The sequence below is a fragment of the Dermacentor silvarum genome, chromosome 10 (genome assembly GCF_013339745.2).
Source record: "Dermacentor silvarum isolate Dsil-2018 chromosome 10, BIME_Dsil_1.4, whole genome shotgun sequence".
NCBI classification, from domain to species: domain Eukaryota; kingdom Metazoa; phylum Arthropoda; class Arachnida; order Ixodida; family Ixodidae; genus Dermacentor; species Dermacentor silvarum.
In genome coordinates, this window is record NC_051163.1 from 10,592,495 (window position 1) to 10,616,160 (window position 23,666).

Below are 23,666 nucleotides of genomic sequence, written 5' to 3' on the forward strand. Positions count from 1 at the left end.
ACTGCAGATTGAAAAATTATGATTAAAATTGTACCGTGGCATTTTCCACGTTACCACTGCATGATTTGACATTCTAACCGGTAGGCTTTCAATTGCAATAAAAAATGAGTGCCATAAACATTAGTTGTCAGTCCTTTAAGTGGAAGCTCAACAACTTTGTTGAGTGTCACCTTGCACTGCCTACTGGATTTCTACAGTAGAACCTCATTCGCAAGTCTTGAGGGGATAAAAGAAAAATAAACACATGCAAGAGAAAAAAACACATACAAACTAGGAAAACGCATGATTTGAAGTTGGCAAACTTAACTGTAGCAGACATCTACACAAGGCAAAGCATTGCGCGAATCTGTGCAGCTCGAGTTGCCAATGTGCGCTGATCTGGTGGGACCCGAGGGGCCCCCAGATCGTCACGTGTCGCCCGTACCAATGACCTGCGAAGTGATTTGCTGGCACCGGAATAGAAAACGCAGTGCGGGCGGCATTTTCCCGTGACACGGGTAGGTGAGTACTGTGGAGAAGCTGCCGTTCCAGGCGCCTACTGCACTCAATTGTGCGTGCCTTGGTCTCTTGCTAACATGGAATCTAGCAGCTGGAAAACGTATCATACGATCACAGTTTGGCGGTATACTGTACATTGGTGCCAAAAGATGGCATTTTCCGGAAACGTATCAACCGGTAAAATAGAAGCAAAACTGTATCGGGTCATATTCTGCATTCTCGATAGCGAACGTTGGCACCGAGAAATCGTACAAAATGAGATCGTATCAACGAGGTTCTACTGTAATTGCAGAACGGTCGATATTATTGTGAATACAGTCGAATATCGCAATAACGCTTTTGCAAGAATTTTGTAGTTGCGAAATGAGACAGCACAGACAGCAAATGTGTTGCAGAATGAAGCTTTACTGTCGAAATTCCATTAGCCTACATTGGCAAGCTTTGCTCGAAGATATCGAACTGCACTGCCGACAGTACAAAGTGTATCGCATACGTCAATCAGCAGTGGCAGGACTGCCGTAAAGGAGTATTCTCTGTCAATTGCTTTAGGACATACGATCACTTTTGTGAGATTTTGCGTAACTCGGCACTGGAGTTACGTGGTACCATAATAAATTAACTGAACTGTACTTCTGAAATGTTTATAGGATGGCTAGTTGCACACAATACAAATCTATGCAGAACCAGGTCACATTTGCATGGTGCAGCATTGGCCTTGATAGTGTTGTGTGATATGTCAATGCTTTACATTAAAGAAACTTCAAGTGCACAGTAAGGTGTACTCCTAAAGGTAACACCTAATTAGTATTCAGACCAACATAACTTGAATGTTTCATCAACTTCATAGAAAAAAAGCTGCTTGGTATTATAAGTTGGGTAGAACTATATATGCTATCCAATAAAAAGAGTATTGCCAACAGCATTCCTTTCATTGACCCTTTTCCCAGGCGATCCCGAGAGCGCTGCCATGTTTGATGACGTGGTGACGCGTCTATTGCTTGCCTCAGCTGCCTCTTGTTGCCTCCGTGTTTACAATGCAAGCGCGTGATGCCAGTGCAGCGGAGCAGACCTCCGTTTTGACGGATATCGTAGACGGTGACTGTGTGGACGACACGAAGTTTTAGCCACAGCTTTAGAGGGCATATAAGTGCTTTCAGAGCGCATTACACCTTGTCCAAACGGCACGAGAAGCGTATACGGTGCTTGTACTAAATGCGGGGCTAGAAATGTACTCCAAGCTGTTTAACTTCCCGCTCATGAATTGAATCAGGATTAGTGTGTGTTACTCTTTGTTCTTTATTTGGCAAATATTTTGAATCAGTGACTTCTCATGTTTCTGACTTAGTAAAGTTCCTCAGTGTGGTGACTATCTGACTGTTTATTTTCAGCTTAATCGCTCGCGGGTGTGCTCAGTTGCGATAGATTTGTTCTTGCACAAGGCTTGGAATGTAAATGTTCTGTACTTTGTGGCAGCTTGTAGCAAAGACGTATTATCGCTAGTCGCTCACTTACTCTGTGGACCGTTGCGAAACGTTTAGCTTCCAACTCATGCTTCGGCACATTGGTAAGTGTGCGCCCATTCACATATTATTGATACGTTGGCGATAGAGTGGGCGTAAGTTTGCGGCGAGTAGGGGTGGACGTGTGTAGATAATGTGCGCGAAACTTACTATGCCAGTAAATGGCGCTACTTCTTTTTTGTAATTAGCGGTAAGTGCCGACGTTCCAGAGTTGAAGTCATTTTTTGGAGGTTAGCGATACAGTGCTGGCGGATGAATTACCTTTTTTTTTTATCCTCAAGGAAAGCCGTGCATCGCGAAAGGCCGGCAATACAGGCAGTCCTTATGTAGCAGCGGTGGCACAGGTTGATTCCATTCCTTAATATGTGAATCACTATTTTTGCAGCTAACTACCGCACACATCTTCCCTCTAACGTAACACATTTTGAAACGTGAATAGGGCACAATGTGTTAGCAAACACCCAGTCGCATTTCTGACAGCTGATCGCACAGTACAGCAGTAATGATTTCGTATTCATGCGTATTCGCTGAGGCAACGTATGGCGTGCTGCCGAAAGCACCATCTCGTTCCTCTCAAGCAAACTACTCAGCAAAAAGCGTCAATAACCGAGCGTAATTTGTCCTGAAATAAATCTGGCGTTCCTTTCAACAGAGAAATGTACCGTACAAAACAATAATAACACACCTCAGTAGATGCAAGCACAAACTCGCAGAAGCTCACCTGACCCAAATACTCCATGACAAACGTGCCTTTGCTGATGCGCTGCTCTGTCCGAACGCCCCACCCCCGACCATTCGTTGTCCTAAAGATAGTAAGTGGAATCTAGGGGGAAAAAGAACAAGCCAAATAAACAAAGCAAATTAAACTGCAAAACAAATGTTCACCCTTATACAAGCACATAAGATTGGCACAAATTATAGTCATCTATACAAAAGTAGCTTGAAGAGAGAGAGAGAGAAAAAAAATTCTGGCAGAACTTTTTTTATGATGACTGTCGACGTTAATGCGATTAGCACTGAGGCAATGTAGCAACACTGTATTGCTGAAGACATCTTTATTTACAATCTGCAGAGGGAGAAGTAGGCTAAGAATACCGCCACAGAGCATAGCGCCTACACCTTTGAACACCACAAAGAAAGCTTCACTAAATGCAACCTTCCAACTGCAGCCAATTTTGCCCCATTAGCACGGTAGAATTGGGGTTAAGGATACCAGACTTCGAATGAACTATAGCATCATGGCATAGGCGTCATTTCAAGTAAAAAAAAATCTAATGTTCATTGTCAGCTAGAAGAGCGCCTGTTCTCACTTATATAAGTTAGACATACAATTCCCCCCCCCCCCCTACCCCCCATTTCATGAGCTAGACAGCAGACAGCATGCCAAAGTGGGCAAAGTAGGCTAAGAATGCTAACTGTATTAAAAAAGACAAGGAGGTAAACTAGATACATGTCTGGTTTGCAACCCTGCACCGGGGGAAAAGGATGAAATGAGAGATAATTAAATTGTGGGTTTTAATGTTTAAAAATTCTCGGCGACTATAAGGGATGCCATTGTGGAAGGCTTCTGGATTGCTACTAGAGGCATGCACACATGAAAGTGCACACAGAGTCTATAGGCCGTCACAGAGGCCTGTTGACTGAATGCACTGTAGTAGCGTTCTCGTTGAAGCATTCTCATTGTTCCCATGTAGTAGTGTTTTCAAACCTACAAAAACAAACCATATGGGTGCCTCAGGAAAGAAGCTTCCCAGTCAAAGAAAAATTCATACAGGGTTCAAACCAGCCATGACTATCTTTTGACTATCTTTTCAGGGCGGTCACCCTACCACATGACCTAACCAGGTGTGTAGTATTCAGCAACTCTCGTAGCTGGATATTTGAACTTAACTGAACCATGGGGACATTAAATTGACTCCAGAATTATTCAATGTTCTCGCACATTGAGTTGGCAATTATTTAGCTTTTTGAAAAGCATGCAATTACTGTATGCATTAAATGCCAATATGCCCACTGTGAGTGGTTTTGGAGAGGAGATCTATAATCCAAAGAAAAGTGTTTCAGAATCCAATTTATCTCAACAACGCTCTAAGGGACACCAACAGAAACGTGAGAGAACTTGTCCATTCACCAAGTGACAAGGTAACCGAAGACTCCTCTCTCTAGTAGCAAGTGGAAATGAAACCAGCTGTAGTGGGTGCAGCTCACATAACAGCATCCTAATTCCTAAACTATTACGAAAATAATCAGCAAGACTTCATCCATGATGTGAAAAATCTATAGCCAGGCGTATATTAAACTGCAAAGTACATGTCTACGTAACCTATGATATTGGCACAAATATGAAGCAAGTCGTCTTGGGCATAACTACCAGCTCAACAAATAACTTTGTGCATATTGAGAGATGTGCACTGGCACTAACGTGAGCCCAGTTCCCATTTCAAATCGCCTCCTTCAATGAACAGCGCCTCATCACCTGCTTCCTGGTGCAGTGACACTCATCTACTGATCTGTTGACCTTTTGTTACCTGGGCTTCACTGATGCAGTGTCTGCACTGTGATTCCTCTTGTCAACAAAGTCCCTTCTGAAGTCTTCTGAGCTCTTTAGGTCCTACCTAAGTACCCCTCACCAAGTTTGGGCATTACAAAGACAAGCACGATGCATAGATCACTACAAATCATGTCTGCAACGTATTGCATGAATGCACACCCCCCCCCCCCCCCCAAAAAAAAAAGATGAAAGCTCGAACAGCCCTTGCACTTTCAAAGGGGCCTCACTTCCCAGTAGGGAGATGTCATACCAAAGGCACGTCCTCGTCGCACCAAATACCCGCACAGTCATCGATTATGGCACATGACTTTGGTGAATCACTTATAGCAGAATGTGCTAGACCAGGGGTTCTCAAGCATGTTCGCTCCAGGGAACCCTACTAAGCTCCAAGAAGCACCAAGGACCCCCCCCCCCCCCACCGAATTAACCGAATTAAAATGTCCTAAATAACAGAATGTCGAATTATCGAGGGTATCAAGAAAACAATTCACCCGCCGTGGTTGCTGAGTAGCTGTGGTGTTCGGCTGCTGAGCACGAGGTCGCGGGATCGAATCCCGGCCACGGCGGCCGCATTTCGATGGGGGCGAAATGCAAAAACACCCGTGTACATAGATTTAGGTGCACGTTAAAGAACCCCAGGTGGTCCAAATTTCCGGAGTCCCCCACTACGGCGTGCCTCATAATCAGAACTGGTTTTGGCACGTAAAACCCCATAATTTTTTAAAGAAAACAATAAACAAATGCTTAACTATGTCAACGCGCCTTTATTTACGCAATGAATCAGCAAATCCTGTTTATATTTAGCCCAAGAACAGTGCGGAAGCTGAAATTCTCGTCATCTCGTGACTGATTAGCGCTAGCAGCGGCGAAGGCCTCGCGCACGTACATCCCGATTATTTTTTCGCCAATCAGCTGCTCGCCAACAAATAGTCCATCCATCGCGACGTAGCCGGTGCTCTTATCTTCGACAGCTTTGCACTGAGTCTAAGCAAAACTACTGCTTGCCGCAACCGCTGCGGACGAAACCGCGGCCGCTATCGACGCGAACATGGACGGCGACCTTGAGGTTCAGACGGCAGGCGGTCGACGCACGCACCAAGTGAAAACGAAACTACCGTTCGCTGCAAGAAGTACGGACGAAACCGTGGTCGCTATCGACGCTACCATGGATGGCGACTACGCAGTTGTGAAGGCATGCAGCCGAGTGAAAACGAAACTACTGTTTGCCGCAGCCGCTGCGGAAGAAACTGCGGTGGTTATCGACGCGATCATGGATGGCGACTACCCACTCATGAAGGCACGCGGCACGCCGCCAATGCGGTGTTACACGTGGCGATAAACGCAAGAACAAAGTCTTTAAGGGCACAATTAGGCACGAAGCACTCCGGCGTTGCTGTCAATCAAGTGCCACGCACGATTGCCGCTGAGGACCATGGCGATGCGGACTGCGCCGCTTCGTTTCGGTTGAACGCTAGCGCCGCGCATTTTTTTCTTCGTTTTTAAATTCCTCCAACATATACGTCAGTGCACACGCAATCGGCACCTACGCTATCTACAAACGGGAGAAATGCGCAAGTTGGTAAATTACGGCCTCCGAGATTCAAGTGCGAAAGCTTAGGCGCGCTGCATGTTTTCGGAGGCTGGATCGCTACAAGCTGCTTGCGGATTTATTGCGCAGTTCGCATGTTGCCGTTACGCGCTGTGATGTGCTTTTTGACACTCGGGCATGAGTAATGGAGGTTCTGTGGATCGAGCACACCTCGTTTTCGCCGGTTTAGCCACTTGGTGACGTGGAACCAAGGAAAATTTATTAGTGGCTCGCGGAACCCCGAGCAGGGGCCTGCGGAACCCCAAGGTTCCGCGGAACCCACTTTGAGAACCCATGTGCTAGACCATCACTGGAAGTGCATCACACAGCAAGAGGAAGAGAAGGAAAAGAAGGAGGCGGGGCTCGTGACATAAACGTGACATATTCCACCGGCTTCTGTATGAGAGAAGCCAGGGAAAGAATGTCGCTTGCATACGCTAGTCGGGGGAAAGGTCTGCATTGCACTTCCTGGCAGCATAGCAATGTGACACTTCAATTTCTCCCATCTTCTCTAATAATGAACCAATTTGAAAAATTATTGCAGTAGAACGCTCCCCAGACAGTGCGTTACAATGTCCAATGTGCAACTAAAATTTTTGATGCTGTCTGGTACGGGTTGCTTTAATGGGCAGCAGTTGCTCGCACTATGCAAGTAGCTGGCCTCTCTTCTTGTGAAGGGAGAGAAATATGAGTGAGCTCAAAGCTCTACTTGCTAGCTTCCTGCCATGGGCACCTGGTGGAATGCAGTAGGCCAGATGTGCTTCTGGGAAGCCAGCCCGGTCTGGGGCCTTCAAGCACCTGAAAGACCACGGGCTTCTCTGATGCATACCGTCACTGCAGTTTATCTTGGGTCACTCTTATTGGCTTTGTGGAATGAGGCGTACAGTCAAGTGTGGCTGATTGAATGCTTCATGGGATTATTGTGCCCAAAGCAGCACCGAGCCTATGAGGGACACTGTCAGGGGAGGCCTCAGGGTTAGATTTGACCTCCTGAGGTTCTTTAACATGCACCTAAATCTAGGTGCATGAATGTTTTTTTCATTCCCCCCCCCCATCAACATGTGGCCACTGTGGTCTGGCATCGAACCCACAACACTTAGCTCAGCAGCAGAATGCCAGAGTCACTTGTGCCCTGTCCAAGTCAACTATGGGGTGCCAGTGGTATTGTGGGGCATGATCAAAGACAAGTCAATGGAATGGTAGAGGGTGATGTTCCAAATCTGGCCAGCATCGGAGAGAGATCATGTACACAGTTAAGAAGACACCTTTGAGCGCTAGTACTAATGGAATGCATCTGGAACCATCTGGAAGACGTCCCTGCGATGTGACGCCACCTCCCGACACGAAAAAGCTAGAGAAAGCACATATTTTCAATGAATTTTAGCTCTTTGCATATGCAAACATATGAAAAACTCAACGCAGCTTACATTAAGTACATGGGTAAGCGCAGCTACGCTTACTTGTACACAGACGACCTTGCCATCGGGTTTCCAAGCTTACTGCTCAGTCACCATCTTATTTGGACAGCAAAGTAGTCTGCATTGTTTTTGAATTCGATGTTGTCTTCGCAGAGCTGCCTTCTTTGACACCTTCGTCAGAATTGGGATGAGACTCAAGATGGGTGCTGTCAGCTTAGCAGTTTACTTCGGCCTCTACGGCAAGTGTTGGAATACTACAGCCAGAGTCCCAGCTGAGGTTTGCTGGCCGGATCCCAGTGGTGTGGCTTTCTCAGTCTGGTCGCTTTATGCATTTTCAGTTTACAACCTTTTTCCCATTCAACAATGACCCCCTCCCCCCTGCTTACATCATTTCATGGTAGTAGCAAATGGAAAAGAAAGAAAAGGCACCAAAGAGAAATGATTCATAATAAGCTGGCACACCTTGCAGCCTCTTTGCACCACTCTGTTCGGACAGTTCATGTCACATCGGCACAGGCGGTTGCACTCAAAGATGGGGCTGCCGAAGGGTGCGCTCAGGGTGCCGCTGGCCGTGTAAGCGAACTTGACGTCATTGTATGCTGGGCAGCAGCCCTTGCGGTCAACATAGCAGTTCTCACAGCTGCAGCCCATCTTGGGGTCATCAGGGAATGAGACACCAGGTCCCGGCAGGAAGTCCTGCGTGGGTTTTAACATTAGGGCTCTGGAAAACGGCAAGGCATTTTTACTGCCAAAGCATGTCAGCGATAGTGTATGTTATCAAGACCCTGTTTTTTCTTTTTTTCGGTATACAATGCTTCATTCAATGATTCACAAGGTTTTGAGAAAAAGAGGACCGATTCAGTGCTAACTATATTTAAAAAGTAGTAGACAGTATTAGTTTGTAACGGCATGACTATCAGCTACAGCACTACAGATGAAGAACACTACCACAAGCGGAATCGGCACGTGTAGTGCAACATGACAGCATGGCTGGCCTGAGCGGCCCCATCTACCCACCCCTCTCGTAACCATCAACACCATGGCCGCTGCTGTTCCCTTTTTCGGTCGCCTCCACAAGTTTAACCAACAACAATATTCCTAAATACTTTCTTGCCCTACATTCTGTCTCAATTATGACAAGAGCAGGGCAGCACCATCCCTCAACAGAAGCAGTCACAACGGTTCACTAACAATCTTCAGCGATTCCTAATCTAGCAATTTGTAACTAGACACTACCAGAGTTCACTCAAAGGTGCTGTAGTACGAGTGCATTTTATTGCGATAGCAATTATATGGACACTCCAAAGCAGATTTCTGCCGTCGGCGTCGCCGTGAGGTTCCGTATGACGTCAATGGAGATGAAATCGTCGCCGCGCGCCGCCGAACGCTGTATGTGTGAGTGAAAGGGCGCGAGGGACGCGCGCTTTCACGGGGAGTGAACGCACGGCGGAGAACAAACGCGCGTTCTGCGCCGTGCTCCCTTAAGGGCTGCAGAAGTAGGCATCTCTTTCCTCCTTTACCATCACCATATATGTAGAGCAAACGCGCCTTCTTCTGACGCACGAAAGGCCGTGGGGGGAGGGGGAGGGAAGGGAGGCGACGTTTAGCTGCGGCACCAAGTGCCTATTTATATCAGAGGCTCCGGCAACAGTCACCAACGCCGCACACATTTTGTGCAAACGCGGGCAAAACGCCGACGGCGTCGACAACAGTTCTGCGTGTTGCCGGTGCTGCTGCATGTCCAAGTTTATACAGCTGATAAAGCTACTATCATTACTCCGTATAGCTCTCTGCAAATTTGCTATCGCAATTGATGCTTCGCCTTTCAGGTGAAACTGCGACAACTTTTTTTGAGAAGGTCTTCGTCACAGGAACTGCCGACAAGCGTTGCAGAAGTGGTGCTCTACTTCTGTGAAGGTGTGGTGCACTCTTGCAATTAATATTCTTGAAAGCACTTTTGAGTCAAGGGCCAGCTGTCAATATGGAGGCAAGTTCCCAGACCACAAGTTGCAGTTTAATCTGTGTGTCAAATTTTGGCTCCCAAAAGCAGCACACCAAAACTAAAAGCTGTTGATGCGAAGGCACGTATAAAGCATGAATATTCAAAACATGCCTACATTTGACATTCAGGCTTCAGTGCACTTGCATGCTGAAATGCATTGATACGAAATGAATGACGCTACAAACCCTGTTGCCACAAAAATGAATGGGTTGAACCACATAAAACTACATTTGTTCGTATAACATTTCCCTCTCGGTATCTCTTAAAATGCAATGAGGATTGGATATCTGTTTGCACAAAAACTCACAAATCAGTTATGGAAACCACTTACATTAGCTTCAAATATTTCAAACCTCTCCTAAATCAAGCAAAAATGGGTGGTCTCAACAAGTTTGAACCAGCTTTTTTCATGACAGCTCACACTTTCTCTATTGAGGTGAAAAACAATAGGGAGCTTTAGATATTGTGTACATAAAGTTTGGGGACTACAAACCGCTGGGCTTAAAAAAGAATGCAAAATGGTAGACAAAAGAATGCAAGCAGAGCGTCACACTTTGGGAGCACGAAGATCCCTTTGAGTAACCAAGTCATTTGGGTGTGCAAAATCAAACTCTAATGCCACGAGATGTCATCAAATCGACACTTCATCAACATCTTTTGCACTCGTGGCATCCAGTGAATGATCTCTTCCAGACAAGATAAGATAGCAAAGGGCCGTGAAAATGTATGTGCTACATAACCTAATGCACGGGACTTAGTGCAATTGTTCTTCACATTCAGTAGAAAGGTTAAACAATCTTTTCTCTAGCAGGCTAGAGGACTATTTGTCTCCAACCCATTTCAAAGGAGATGCCAATAAACATCATCATCATCAATGTCATTGTGTGTAGTTTTTTCTTTTCTTATAAGCTGCTTGAACCCTTTCATTGGAAACATGATTGCCTGCGTGTCACATTTGTGGGAAGTTTCTGGGAGCATAGGTAAACTTTTGTCACTTCTTGATATCGCGAAAGGGTTAGCGCGACTTGAATGTTTCAAAATGCGGATCTCGATTGCCAATCCAAGCCTACCCTTATGTAGACAAAGCCAGGTGGTGGTGGCTCCTGGTCAACGTAGTTCTCTACGCGCAAGAGAGGCTTCGTTGTGTTGGCCTCGTATGTACCGGAGGCAACCTGGATATAAGTTTCCCACTTGCGGATTGTGTCGGCCAGTGCACACCGCTCCTGGACTGTTGCCACAAACACCTCCCACGACCCAAACGCCTTCACAATTCGTGTCATCTGTCCTGGCCGATGTGCAGACAGGCGCAGGACCTGGAACGTCAGAGTGGGGAAATTGCTCAGCGTACCCACAAAAATGCTGACATGGCAAGCAGACAGATGTCAGAGAGAGAGAGGCCTTAAGAACTAAAACCCACTACGTTCTATTTCTTCAGAATGCTGTCTACTATATTATCGTTAATGATGAAAAGCAGGAAAACTAATTTGGAACAGCAAAATTGAAATTTGTACGGTCGGTCAAAACATCAATGTGCGACGCACATTGTTTATTGTGGGGGACGCAGAAGAGCGACTTCATGTGAAATACATCAGCAAATTGCTGTTGCATTTATCTGAAAGGTCTAGTTTGTTCATGCTTAATTTCTTCATGACAGCACACAACTGCTCGTTGTGAATCACAGCAACGAATCAAAAAAAGTACAATAACGTGACACATTTCTTTTTTACACCATGGTTCAAGTTTTGGTGATAACCAAATCCAAAGCACCAGACCTGGTGTTGCCTCATTTAGAGCAGCTGACCTGCTTGCACCATGATGCTGGTAGGCCTCAATGCCTTTAGGGTGCATGTGGGTTCAACGCAATCTTAAACGTCAACTGCAACGAAATTTCACTTGGACTAAGTTTGTTATAAATGAGTAGTATATACTAGGGATGAGTGCGAATACTAGAATATCACCAAATCGAATTGCAAATATTTGAATAATTCGATTTGTGAATTGAATATCTACAATTAAATCTTTAGAATATTGAACATATTTGGTATAGAGACCCAAGTGAGCATTTCACATCGTTTTCGGCACAAAAGGAGTGCCGAGCACGCCACGGACGGGCCGCCCCGGCTGTCGCGGTAGCAGACTTTCCAACTCCGAGTGCTCCCTAACATTAGTTCGATGCAGAGATCGCCCACACAGTGCCCGAACGCCACAATATGCAGAACTGTGCCTCACTGGCTCTGTCAGTACAAGGTTCGTCCCAGTCGACAGGACCGATCGAAATGATAATGCGACGTGGATAGAGGGAACGGCTACAAAAGCGGCTCGTATTTTAGAAAGTGTGAACATCGAGCTAATTATCTGCCGATAGGCCCTCAGGTCGTGTTGGATACGCGGCGACGAACTTCATGCCACTCGAACAGCCATCGTTTTAACCTGCACACATAATCTCGGAACCCATCACTGAAGAGCCACCCGTACCAACGTATTAGTGGTGAGCATTCTGCAATGGCTTGTAGCTCGTTAGCACATCGGCCAGCAGGCAGAATTGGAATAAAAAACCGATTGGAATAGCTTTACTTTATCCCAGCCTAGGCATACTAATTTGGTGTTCCCTTTAGTAGTAGTAGTCCATACTGTATACCCTGATGTCTATGTACATAAGTTACTGATAGCTTGCTACATTCTTGTTAGGAAACGCTAGGAGACTCCCACTGTAGCACAGTGTTTCTTACCCAAAATTTGTAAGCATCAAATGTTGCGAAACATTTGCTGATATTCGATTCAACATTCAGCGTATTTTTTTCTTGATTCAATACTATATTCGATTTGGATTCTACTGGTATTCGGTATTCGCACACCCCTAGTATATACCACTGAAACAATCTTGGCAAAGCCCCAGGGTGGGTAATTGCATAGTGTTCTCATTAGCAGCCTTTAAACAGCATCTAAGTAGACAATGTGCACAACCACTATGACATAAATCCCAACATGCTGCCTCAGATATTTTTTCAGCGCGCCACAGGCAGCCGCGGGTGTTGTCTATCTCGAGGTCATGCCAAGGAGCTGATCGCTCAAGGTCGTGTGTCACTTCTGGTGAGAGGTATGGCAGCATTTTTTTTTTAGTTTCGGTATCAAGAAATGGCTATCTTTGCGAGCTTGTTGTGACACTACCTCTTGCTTTTCAAATGACAAATAGAGGCTCCTCTATATCTAAACGATCTTAAGCTAGGCTTTTTACGCACTCCAAAATTTCATCACAGTTAGCCTTTAAGTGGAGTGCATAGACTATCTGCTTTGTGAATATTTTCAGTAGATATTAAGGAGGAAGAAGAGCTGTGTCTGCACCACTCTTTTTTCCTTTTTTGCCTTCATTTTCAAACCACAATTAACCTCCAATCTACTAAGGTCAACTACTATCGGCATTCCTTGCAGTAGCAGCGGCCTAGTAAAACTCTGTGAGGTCTAAATATTGACAACAGCACACATTTTGAAGAAAAAGGTGCATTACAGTTTTGATGTAGTGAAGTAAATTAAAATCTCAATATAAAGAACATGGATTCATATAGATAACAGATTAAAGTGATTAAAAGTGGTTAATCATGATATGCCTCAAGTTGGAGTTGCTTCAACAAGGGGACTTTTCATTCTCTTTGAGAAAGACAAGCTTCCACATTGAAACATTGGCTCTAACCTGGGACATCCACTATTCGACCACTGTTAATGCTTGGAGTTTTCATTTTTGAATTACTGTGCTTCATAGAGAAACGACAGCCACGACCAAGCTAGTTTTGAAACCTTTTCCCATGCAGGAAATGGTTACAACAAGCAAAGCTACTTTGCAATTCCTGATGTAACCAAACAGCTGCAGTTTGGGTATAAAATTCAGGATAAATTTTGGCACTCATTTTTGCCACTAGTAACCAAACATTCTTTTGCCAAATAAACGCACACAGTGTTTCAAAAGGCTAGTTCACCAGTCTAACCATGTTTAGTGTCATGCTTTGGTGTCCAGTTAATGAAAATAAACAAACAAAAGAAAGTACAGTATGAAGTACAGTGTGCAACTAGTAGGACAAGATGTGGCATCTTCTCAAAGAATTAAGTCAGCAAAATTGCAACACATAGTGAGGCACCTGTTTTCTCATTTCGCTGATGTCCTGCTTCCGGACGAAGCCGTTGTCCGGTACGGTGAAGCCGGCAAGCTTGCTTAAAACAGCAATGTCGGGGTCTTGAGCGTTGCAGACAAGTCGAACTGCCCTCTGGATCAAGTTATTCTTATAGCTGCACTCCTCAATAAGAGATACAAAAGAGAGAGAAAAAAAAAAGGGAGGAAAAAGTTGTTAAGAAATGTTTATGTCTACATATCAATAATTCCATGTATCAAGTAGGAACAATGCAGTGAAGACATTTCTGACACTGGGGAGGGTCCTGGGTTATTTTCGCTCACACACAGAAATGGAAAGAAGCAAGCAGGATTCCTCCAAGTGCACACTGATCACTGAAGAGGAATGAACACACTCTATGCAGCATGTGTGGTGCTGAAACCTCACATTATCTTTGTGCCACTGACCCATAAACCCCCCAAATAACTATATGTACTACTGCACCATTCTACGAATGCTCCTACATTTTGGTTTATCGTTTCTAAACAAAAAACATAAAACACATATCTAAAAGCCTACTGAGAACTTAATCTGCATCTCCACCATCACTGGTTCCTCTCAAATGCGCCAGACTACACTACTGACATGACAGTAAAGTTGTCAAAAAAAAAAAAAAAAGAGCTTTAACAGCAAGTGTCACTAAACCTTTCCATGGGAAAGCCTTTGAATGACACTTAACAAGAAAGTGCACTTTCTCAGAGAAACATTAGGTTTGCCCATCTGATAGGGGCATAACACAGGTGCCATGAAAAAGACTCCATAGCCAAGTGTTTCAGATGAATTCTCACTGCCTGTGCTTATAAATGTGCACCAAATGCTCAACGTTTGAGTGTTTTTGCATTCTATTGATATTAGAATTAGGGCAACACTTGATATCAGTCAACCAAGAGAACAGGCTGGCTTCAGGAAAGGATATTGTGCAATGGATCCCATCCATGTCATCAATCAGGTAATTGAGAAATCTGCAGAGTACAAACAACCTCTCTATATGGCTTTCATAGATTACGAAAAGGTATTTGCTTCAGTAGAGACACTAGCAGTCATGGAGGCATTGTGTAATCAAGGAGTACAGGAGGCATATATGAATATCTTGGCAAATATCTACAAAGATTCCACAGCTACCTTTTTCCTCCATAACAAAAGAAGAAAATAACCTTTCAAGAAAGGGGTCAGGGAAGGAGACACAATCTCTGCAATGCTATTCAATGCATGCTTAGAAGAATTATTCAAGCTATTAGACTGGGATGGCTTAGGACTGAGAATCAACAATGAATATCTCAGCAACCTTTGGTTTGCAGATGACATTAACCTGTTCAGCAAAACTGGGGATGAATTGCAACAAAAAGACTGAGGACGCTAACCAAGGAAGTGTAAGAGCAGGATTGAAGATTAATATGCAGAAGACAAAAGTAATGTTCAATAGCCTGGCAAGGAAACAAGAATTCATGATGTCCAGTCAGCCTCTAGAATCTGTGCAGGAATATGTTTATCTAGGTAAGTACTAGATTACTCACAAGGGACCCTGATCATGAGAGGGAAATTTACAGAACAACAAAAATGGGTTGGAGCGAATACGGCAGGCATTACCAAATTCTGACTGGGAACTTACCCTTTTCTTTGAAAAGTGTACAATCATTGCATACTACCGGTGCTAACATACAGGGCAGAAACTTGGAGGTTAACAAAGAAGCTCGAGAACAAGTTAAGGACCGCACAAAGAGCGATGGAACGAAAAATGTTAGGCGTAATGTTAAAAGGCAGGGTGAGAGCAGTGTGGATCAGAGAGCAAACAGGAATAGCGAATATTTTAGTTTAGACAAAGAAATGGAGCTGGGCCATGTAAAGCATAGGGCAGATAACCAGTGGAACATTAGAGTTACAAAATAGGTGCCAAGGGAAGGGAAGCGTAGTCGAGGATGGCAGCAAATTAGGTGGGGTGATGAAATCAGGTAATTTGCAGGTGCAACCTGGAATCAGCTAGTGCATGACAGGGCTAATTACAGATCACTGGAGGCCTTCATCCTGCAGTGGATATAAAAATAGGCTGCTGCTGATATAAGAATGTAATCGACACGATAGGGAATTGAACCTGCAACCTCGTACTAATACAAATTCAGGATGCTAGAGGCAAATGTTAAGTGCTTTTGAGGTGACAGATTGATGCTTTGAGGTGTCCAACATGTTACTTTCACCAAGAACAAAAGTGTGACAAGAAAATGATGAAAAAAAATTACAATATTAGTTCCCCCCCTGCAAAAATACATGTCCTGTTTGTATATGGTAAATATAAAAATGTAGTAATTAGGCTAATGTGTAGAGCATCACATGCATAATGCACATGATTTGGGTTTGGCTGTCACCGGAAGCAAGTTGGTCTATCCATAACCTAAGCATATTCAGGCTGAAACATCCACTAGGTATGCAGACAACCTGAGCTACAACAAATGCAGGACAACAAAAGCAACAAACCTAGAATTTGTCCGAACACAGCATTCTAGTACCAAGGCCATACAATTCTGCACTGCATCTTCCGTTTCCCAGGAGTTGTAGATATCACTCCAGCCCTTCCATTTGATGAGAAACCATGTCTGACCCTGAAAAGGAGAAAAAAAGAAAGAAAAAATGATGGGTGAGTATTTTTATTTTTTTTGTCAAGATTGCAATGGCCAGGCAGCTCCTTCTTCCTTCATTGAGACAAGCACCCCTTGAAGTCACTTCACACCTTTACATTTCACTGGCCAGATTACAAAGTTTTATGCCTCACTAGACAATCCATTTGCTTCGTTCAGACCAACTTTGCCCCCCTTCCAAGTTTCGATAATATTCCACAAGCAGCAACAACTTGAGAATCGGAGTCACAACACGGAACAAGGTGGTGCAATTAGCAGGGGTGGGACTGCCCAAAGTGATTTTGGAGCAATTTTTGGAGCAGAGAAAATTTCATTTTGAAGCAGTTTGGAGCAGGCTAATCTGAATTTTGGTGGAATAATGGAATATGGCAGCGCACTTCGAAAGCACAACGAAATGCAGAATAAACAAAAAAGAAGCGCGTAGTAGAAGTGCACTTTGTAGCTATAGCGTACTAGAATCTGTGAGAGTGGGTCGAGCGGCGGCACTGCACATGCTTTCCTGTAAAGCCAAAAACATTGGTGGCCCTACGATAAAACTAGTATATACCTTTGGCGACACTAATGATGATTCAGAACATGTTCTCAAATTATGCAGTCCAATCGATGCGGTAACATTATCTCTAGGTCACCATATTGTCACCGCACACCCAGAGAGCCGCAATCAACCCTGGGCTGGTATAACGTAGAACTACTCCAATCTATTTTTATTGCGAAAGCAATTATATGGACACTCTGAGTGCATTTCTGCCGTCGCTGTGATGTTCCATATAAAGTCCAGAGGCGATAACATCGTTGCCGCAAGCCATAGGCTGTATGTGTGAGTGAAAGTTTGCGACGGTAAGCTGGCAATGACGGCTCAATCTCGCGTGCGCAAGGCACTGGAGGGGGTGGGAGGCGTTCTACTCCGGCAGCTGCTGCGTATGGCGCGGCCGCGTGGGCGCTACCATGATAGCGATCTGCGATGTGGACAGAGTGCGAGTGCTGATATCTTCATGTGCGCTGTGTTTTCCCCGCGTCGTTCGCACTGAAGCGAGAGGCAGTACGAAGGTCAATTCGCTCGCTGCTGCAATCGTGCTTCCTCATTCTACCGAGTTTTGACAGCGAGATTTTGCGGTCATCGAGTGAGATGTGTTCATGTTTGCTTGTGTGCGCGTGACACCATGCATGTTAACTTAGTTAGTAAGGGAATGTTTACAAGTTTATATGGCCGATAAAGCTACTATCCTTACTTCGTATACCTGTCTACTAATCTGCTATCGCAATAAATGCTTCGCCTTGGAACATTGGCTGCGGTGAGTTGCCCTTTGGTAACTAGTTGCAGCTGGTCACACAACCTCTGTGAATTGCCGACATAGATGCTGCCTTAAAAGTCGGCCCTTACACTCAAAGCATTGGTATATTGTTTACTAGACTGTTCTTAGAGATGGACTTGGCCTCCGTCCTACTACTGCATTTTATGCCCTTCTGGGATGACACCGAGTGGTAACATCAAGTGGTAACACATGGGGTTCTTTTAGCGAGTCAAGAATAATGTTTAACTTGCGGCAGACCTGTGCATTTCATCTGAAGTATCATGAGTGAAGCAATAATTTCTGCATGCCTGTGAAAACGAAAAAAAAAAAAAAGAAAGCTTATGGATACTGTATATTCAAACTCACAAAAGTTTTAGGAACTTATGCTGAGCCAGAATGGCACAAATACGAAAAATGCCGTGAAATCCATGATGTCACACTGACATACTGGCGGTAAGGTTACTGCATGAAATGAAAAAAGTAACTCTGACCTTGATTTTCTCTTCTATTATTTAACCTGTTACAGAAAATTAATAGAGTAAAGTTTTGAAAAAATACTTTAGATGTCTAAACTCATTAAGTTTTTGTCTTTGATGTCACTTTACAGGGTGCCTAGCAAGTTGACGTTTCCAAATTCTACGAGTTTTCCAGGTTTCCCCCGTGTTCTTTTGTAAATCTCACCGAGTGACACACAACTTCCATTTTATCTCGAGACAGGCTGACACACCGATGCCTGATGCTGTCACTGTCTAGTGAGCGTAATAAAGAATGACTTGATAGGGGGTGCCCAAATATCAAAATTATGCCTGCAGATCCAATTTGAAAAGCAAGTACTAGTAGTGTTGAATGCCAAAAGAAAATGGAAGGGAGAGGTTAGTAAAACCCAGAGTGAATCGAATACCTTAAACAAAAAAATATTGAGAAACATATCAAATTAAACCAATACAAATAATAAATAAGAGCTCCATACAGAACCAAATATTTTAGAAACCAAAATCTGTTACTGATTGTCAGTGTCAGTAAGTCACTACTGACACTAACTTCAATGGCTATGGGGCCTGAGCTTTGCCACAAGTGAGAGCATTTCTCAGCAAACAAAGCTATGAAATCTATTCAGACCAACCACGGATTGTAGAAACCTGCGAGTTAACTGAGGCAACAAAATTATGTAACATGTCATGTCGCTAAAGCATGACGGTTGCTCACTTCAATCACAGTTGTCAAGTATAACCGATATCAGGATGCTCGCCATCGGTGGAACGCCGCATGTTTGCTCAATGTAGCGATCGGCGCCAGGATCTACGCGTTTGCAGCTGTCACTTCACACTGGAGGATTACTACCTCAGTAGTTTTAGCGTGTCTGCTATTCGGGTAAATGCAAGTGCAAGCGGACTGAGCGTTTTACCGGACAAGCGGAGGTGCAAATGTGAATGACCTGCACGTTGCAGCCACCTGGTGGCACAGAGCTCAACCAGACAAGGCACACAATGAATTGTTCTGTCAAAAACAGCGTCTGTGCCGTAGAACAACAGCAAACATAATATATTTTTCAAGAACTGAAATAAGAGCGAAGAATGACAATGGGACACTGGAAAGTCAACCTCCACTGTCCCGACTCTCAGCTTGCGCACAAGACACCAGGTCTGTGTTTCACTGCTTCATAGAGTTTATTTTGGCTTGTGTAAGGGCCATCCGCATTCCAGCATCAGCCTACACTTTTCGTGATGCATTTAAACAAATAGTACACAGCTTGGAGATAGTGGTGTACCAAATACTCGAGCGGGGGGCCGAAGGCAAGACGCAAGTCTTCTGATTCACGCTCTATTTTTATATATGTAAGAAAAGTGACAGTTATGTTTTTAATTAACAGATCTGGTTATCAATCTCGCATGATGAACCATTAGGAACCGAAATATTATAATACACTGTAGCTGAACTTGTACCCCCCCCCCTTTGGTTAAGAATAGCAAAGCTGTTTTCTGTGTTTCCAGAGAACTGGTTCTGACAACCCCAAGGAGCTCAGGATGATATATGATCGGGTTGGTATATCTGTGATCTGTTAGTCTAATCGGTTTATTTGTGTATTTACAATATATACGTGTGTTTGTATATATGTGAATATATGTGCAAGAATATGTGCATGTAAACTGTATGTGGTATTAATGGTTGTTTTTCTTTTTCATCAGTCTGTTTGATCTCCAGAACGTCACCACTGCTAAAAGTTTTTAGGTTGCCCGGGCCTAGTCAAGCTGTAAAAAAACAGCTTTTTGCCCAGGTATCCCTTCCAGAAATCTGTATTTTGTTTTCTGGAAAATAAAACTGTAATGAAATGAATGAATGAATGCAAGAGGAAAACTTGGCGAAAACTACCCAGTAGCAGCCTCCTCTGCAATGCAGGTGTGCATGGCATGTCTCATGCATCACAGCGAGGCATGAAATGCAGTCCTCCCTGCCCAACTAGGGGATATGCATTAAAAAAAAGCATTACTTATGTGGCCTCTATTCTAAAAGAAAACTAGGCCTCGGTTGTTGTTTTGCTGGACGTGGCAGCGTGAAGGACAATGCCCACTATCAAAAGTGGGGGAGGAAGGGCAAATGGCATACTTTACCCTTTCTCCCCATTACTTTTAAGAGCGGGCCTCTTCGATTTTCGACTTCTGGATACCCACGGGCTGCCAGAGCCAGCCAGAGCGCCTTCATTTTTCTCGGGTTGCTCCGCCCACTGTGCAACGCACTTCCGCCACACATCCATTTTACTCGGGCTGGACGGTTCTGGCTACTCACGGGCTGCCCCGAAACAGCCAGGACTATTTTGGTCTGGCTGCTATCTGAAATTTCTCTGGCTAGCAGACAACAAAAAAAGGCGATGAGGGCTCGCTGCCATCTTTGTGAAGACTTGACAGATTGCAACACGAGCGCTTGAGGACTTTTACCTCGCTCAGTTAACTGCATGGCTCCGGTCACCTTCGGATTGCATTACTTCTAGCATTATCTTTCTAAGGTTCTAATGAACCATTCCGCCTTGCAAGGCGGTGCCATACGAGCGGCAGCGAACCATTTGAAGCTTTCTTTTGTGTGTGTGTGTGTGTGTCCCGTGGAGGCTTCTTCCCAGCTGTGAACAGCGTGCCGCATTCTAGATGCTGTGTGCATGCTATCTGCATTATCTCCCGCGCAAGTTGTAGACACTTATTCCCACACATTGCGGTGCCTTTTCAGTTCATCTTTTTCTGGTGGTATCCCTTTTCACATTTCTTGAATATATGTGGCGATATCTCCTTTTTCTGCAGTTAACGAAGGCATCGCAGCTAGCCTGTGTTTTCTCCGGCTCCCCGTCATATGCTTGGGTGGCAGCTCGAAACCAATGTGTTCTAACTATAGGCCGTTTCACATGAAGCTTCACATGTTGATGGAATACACTGGTTGAGCCACACGTACATTAGCGTGTTGCTCTCATGATCGACCAATACTATATTTTCGCGTCAAACTTCTCACTGGTCACAGGCGGTGTGCATTTTCATGCGCAAACCGCAGCCACAGCTCCTTCAGTACAGGGGCAGAAGAGATTCACTATCAGCCGAAACAAACTTTCTGAAATCAAATTCAAGCATGTCAGCATGAAATTTTATGCATATACGACGTACCCGATATCTGGCTTTTTTATGTCTTGTCAAATGATGACAAAACGCCTACTCATCAATTTCGCCGGTGGCTGACATGATCGTTGTTGTGAGCAAGCATCCTCACGCGATCGCTTTCCCAAGCACTTACGCGCAATTTCGCGTCCAGGCATCGGACGTGTCAGAGGACGTTTGTTACGCCGCAAAAAGTAAGGTGCCCAGTGTGCCATCCTGTGCCGAGTCGCACGAAATCTTGCAAAAGTGATCCTATTACCGAATGCAACTACATATTTTCAAGCTGGCAACACATAAATGGGCCGACTACGCCGAGCGCACGCACGTTCACGTTTAACCCATGACCAGCTGTCCTCCCGGCGTTCGATTTTGCAGACTTCAAGCAGCTTCAGTTGTCTTGGGATCCCAGCCCACGTGACTTCCTATCAGGACCGGAACTAGCTTGCTGCTGTCTGGCAGCCAGAGCTGCCAAAACTCCGAAAATCAATGAGGCCCAGTGAAGGAGTGGGCAAGTGCTCACCCCTCCCCCCTCCTCCCCCTGTAAATACCCCTATGCAAGGAGAATCTCTGCAAGTTGAATGCACCTGGTTTTGAATGGACCGTTCACCACATCAAGGCCACAGCTCCTAACACAGAGAATGCAACAGCCATCATTGGATTTCACGCAGTTCTTTGATGCATGGAGAAATTCATTGTTTACGTTTGGTCTGTAAAATGATATCTGAATGATGTATGACTGTGAGTCCGAGATGTACGGTGGAACGTTTATACACGAGCACCAATTCTTCAGCGTGTGTGCCCCCAAGAAAGCATGACGCCAGGTAGCGCATTTTCATGCTCTCCTCTGCATCCGACCAAAAGCAAACTAACACGTCCATTTGCTCTTTTGTTTCATGTGTGCAACTTTGCTTAACAATTTGTCAGGTACCAGGACGAAGTGGAATTTGGCAAGGTTCTGACTGGTGTTGCAGAAATTGCGAGGCACTTTTTTCGTTGAGAGGTGCATTCTTTGTCGCGACGGTCGATTGGAATTTTTACAAGTACTGCTCCAGGAGGGCATATGTAACCAGCAAACGGAGGCCTCAGGAGGGCACTCGAGATATTAAAGCAGGCAGCGCAGGGTTGCAAGGACACCGAAGGGGCAGCGGGAAGATGAAAGCTGGAAGCAGGGCGGTCTGTGGCCTGGGGCCGCCGATATCAGAGTGTGCTAGGGGGTGTTCGCATACTAAATTGAATGTCTGCGACAGCGGACAGCCGATCTTATACACCCCTGGCTCTCGCAGGCCTCGGCGAGCCCCAACCCATGGACCAGTCCGGGTTCTAGCTTTGGGGTCCCCATTGCTGCTTTGGTGACCTATGGGCGCCTCTAATAATGCAAAATAATGACACGTTACAACTAGTAGCAAAAAAAAAAAAAAGACATTAAAGAAATACGATCACGCCCAGCCATCAACTTGTCGCGTTAAGTTCAGCGCTGCCGCACCCCGAGACTTCTACAACGCCAGTCAGAACCTTGACTGAGCGGCTTGGCTCACTTCCGACACAGGCTGTCTTTGAAGGAAGGTAGGTGCGAGGTCATAGATAATAGTATATCCCACCTTGTCTTCAACAAGCTGCTAATTTTTTGGCTGTAGCTGATGAGGGGAGCATCGATGGGAACAGAGAAGCTGATGCTGCGGCCACACGGAATGAAGTGTGTGTTGTAAAATTGTTGAGACACCACATCACCTCAGCATTTATGACCTCTATGCCCCCCCAAAAGTTATACTTTACGGCCTGCTCAGAGCGGATTTCCGTAACCGTTGTGGGGATCGAGGTGCCTTCCCGCGCCTCATCCCACAGCTCGCACGTTGAGCTTGCCTCGATCTCCGGGAACCGCAGCTGCAATGGCAACATGGCAGGCATGGCTAGCGCGCCCAGAGGTAATTTCCCGTGCAAACCATGCTTTGCCCTCTCAGTGTCTAGCCACCTCGTGAGCATACGCCACTGGGACGTGCCCTGGTTGGCTTCCCGAGTGGCGGCCACCTGGCTGCCTGGGCAGCCCTCTCTACTCAAGCTCTCTCTGTTCAGCGCTTCTTCGCCGCAGCAGATGCTCACAGGCATGCAACAAGTTGGTTACATGGGACCTTTGCTCTTGCGCTTGAAGGACCACTAATCAGTTAGCCCTAACGCAGCGGGCGGGTACACTTGATCGGTATTGCGGTGAGCCTTCGCCCATAAACGCTCTGACTGTTGCACTGTGCTGTATCTTGGGCTAAACCCGTGTTTGTTCGCGATTGGACTCTTTTGAGTCTTCTCTGTGCTGTGTCAGAGAGTCAGCGAACCCGGCCGTAGGGCCTTTGTGTGTTGCAGGGTGAAGGAGCATCGTGGCCTTT

General features: G+C 45.2%; 1 protein-coding gene across 2 annotated transcripts in view; it reads right to left on the reverse strand.

Moving 5' to 3' along the window:
• LOC119466006 (histone-lysine N-methyltransferase SUV39H2-like) overlaps positions 1–23,666 on the reverse strand; it is a 54,183-nt gene that overhangs the window by 20,538 nt on the left and 9,979 nt on the right. For both annotated transcript variants that reach the window (XM_037726488.2, XM_037726487.2), the window contains 5 exons: positions 16,207–16,331; positions 13,708–13,855; positions 10,648–10,890; positions 8,038–8,271; positions 2,740–2,841 (listed from right to left, as the gene is read on the reverse strand). In XM_037726488.2, coding sequence (XP_037582416.1) covers positions 2,740–2,841; positions 8,038–8,271; positions 10,648–10,890; positions 13,708–13,855; positions 16,207–16,331 — 852 coding nt within the window. The remainder of the gene's footprint in view (positions 1–2,739; positions 2,842–8,037; positions 8,272–10,647; positions 10,891–13,707; positions 13,856–16,206; positions 16,332–23,666) is intronic.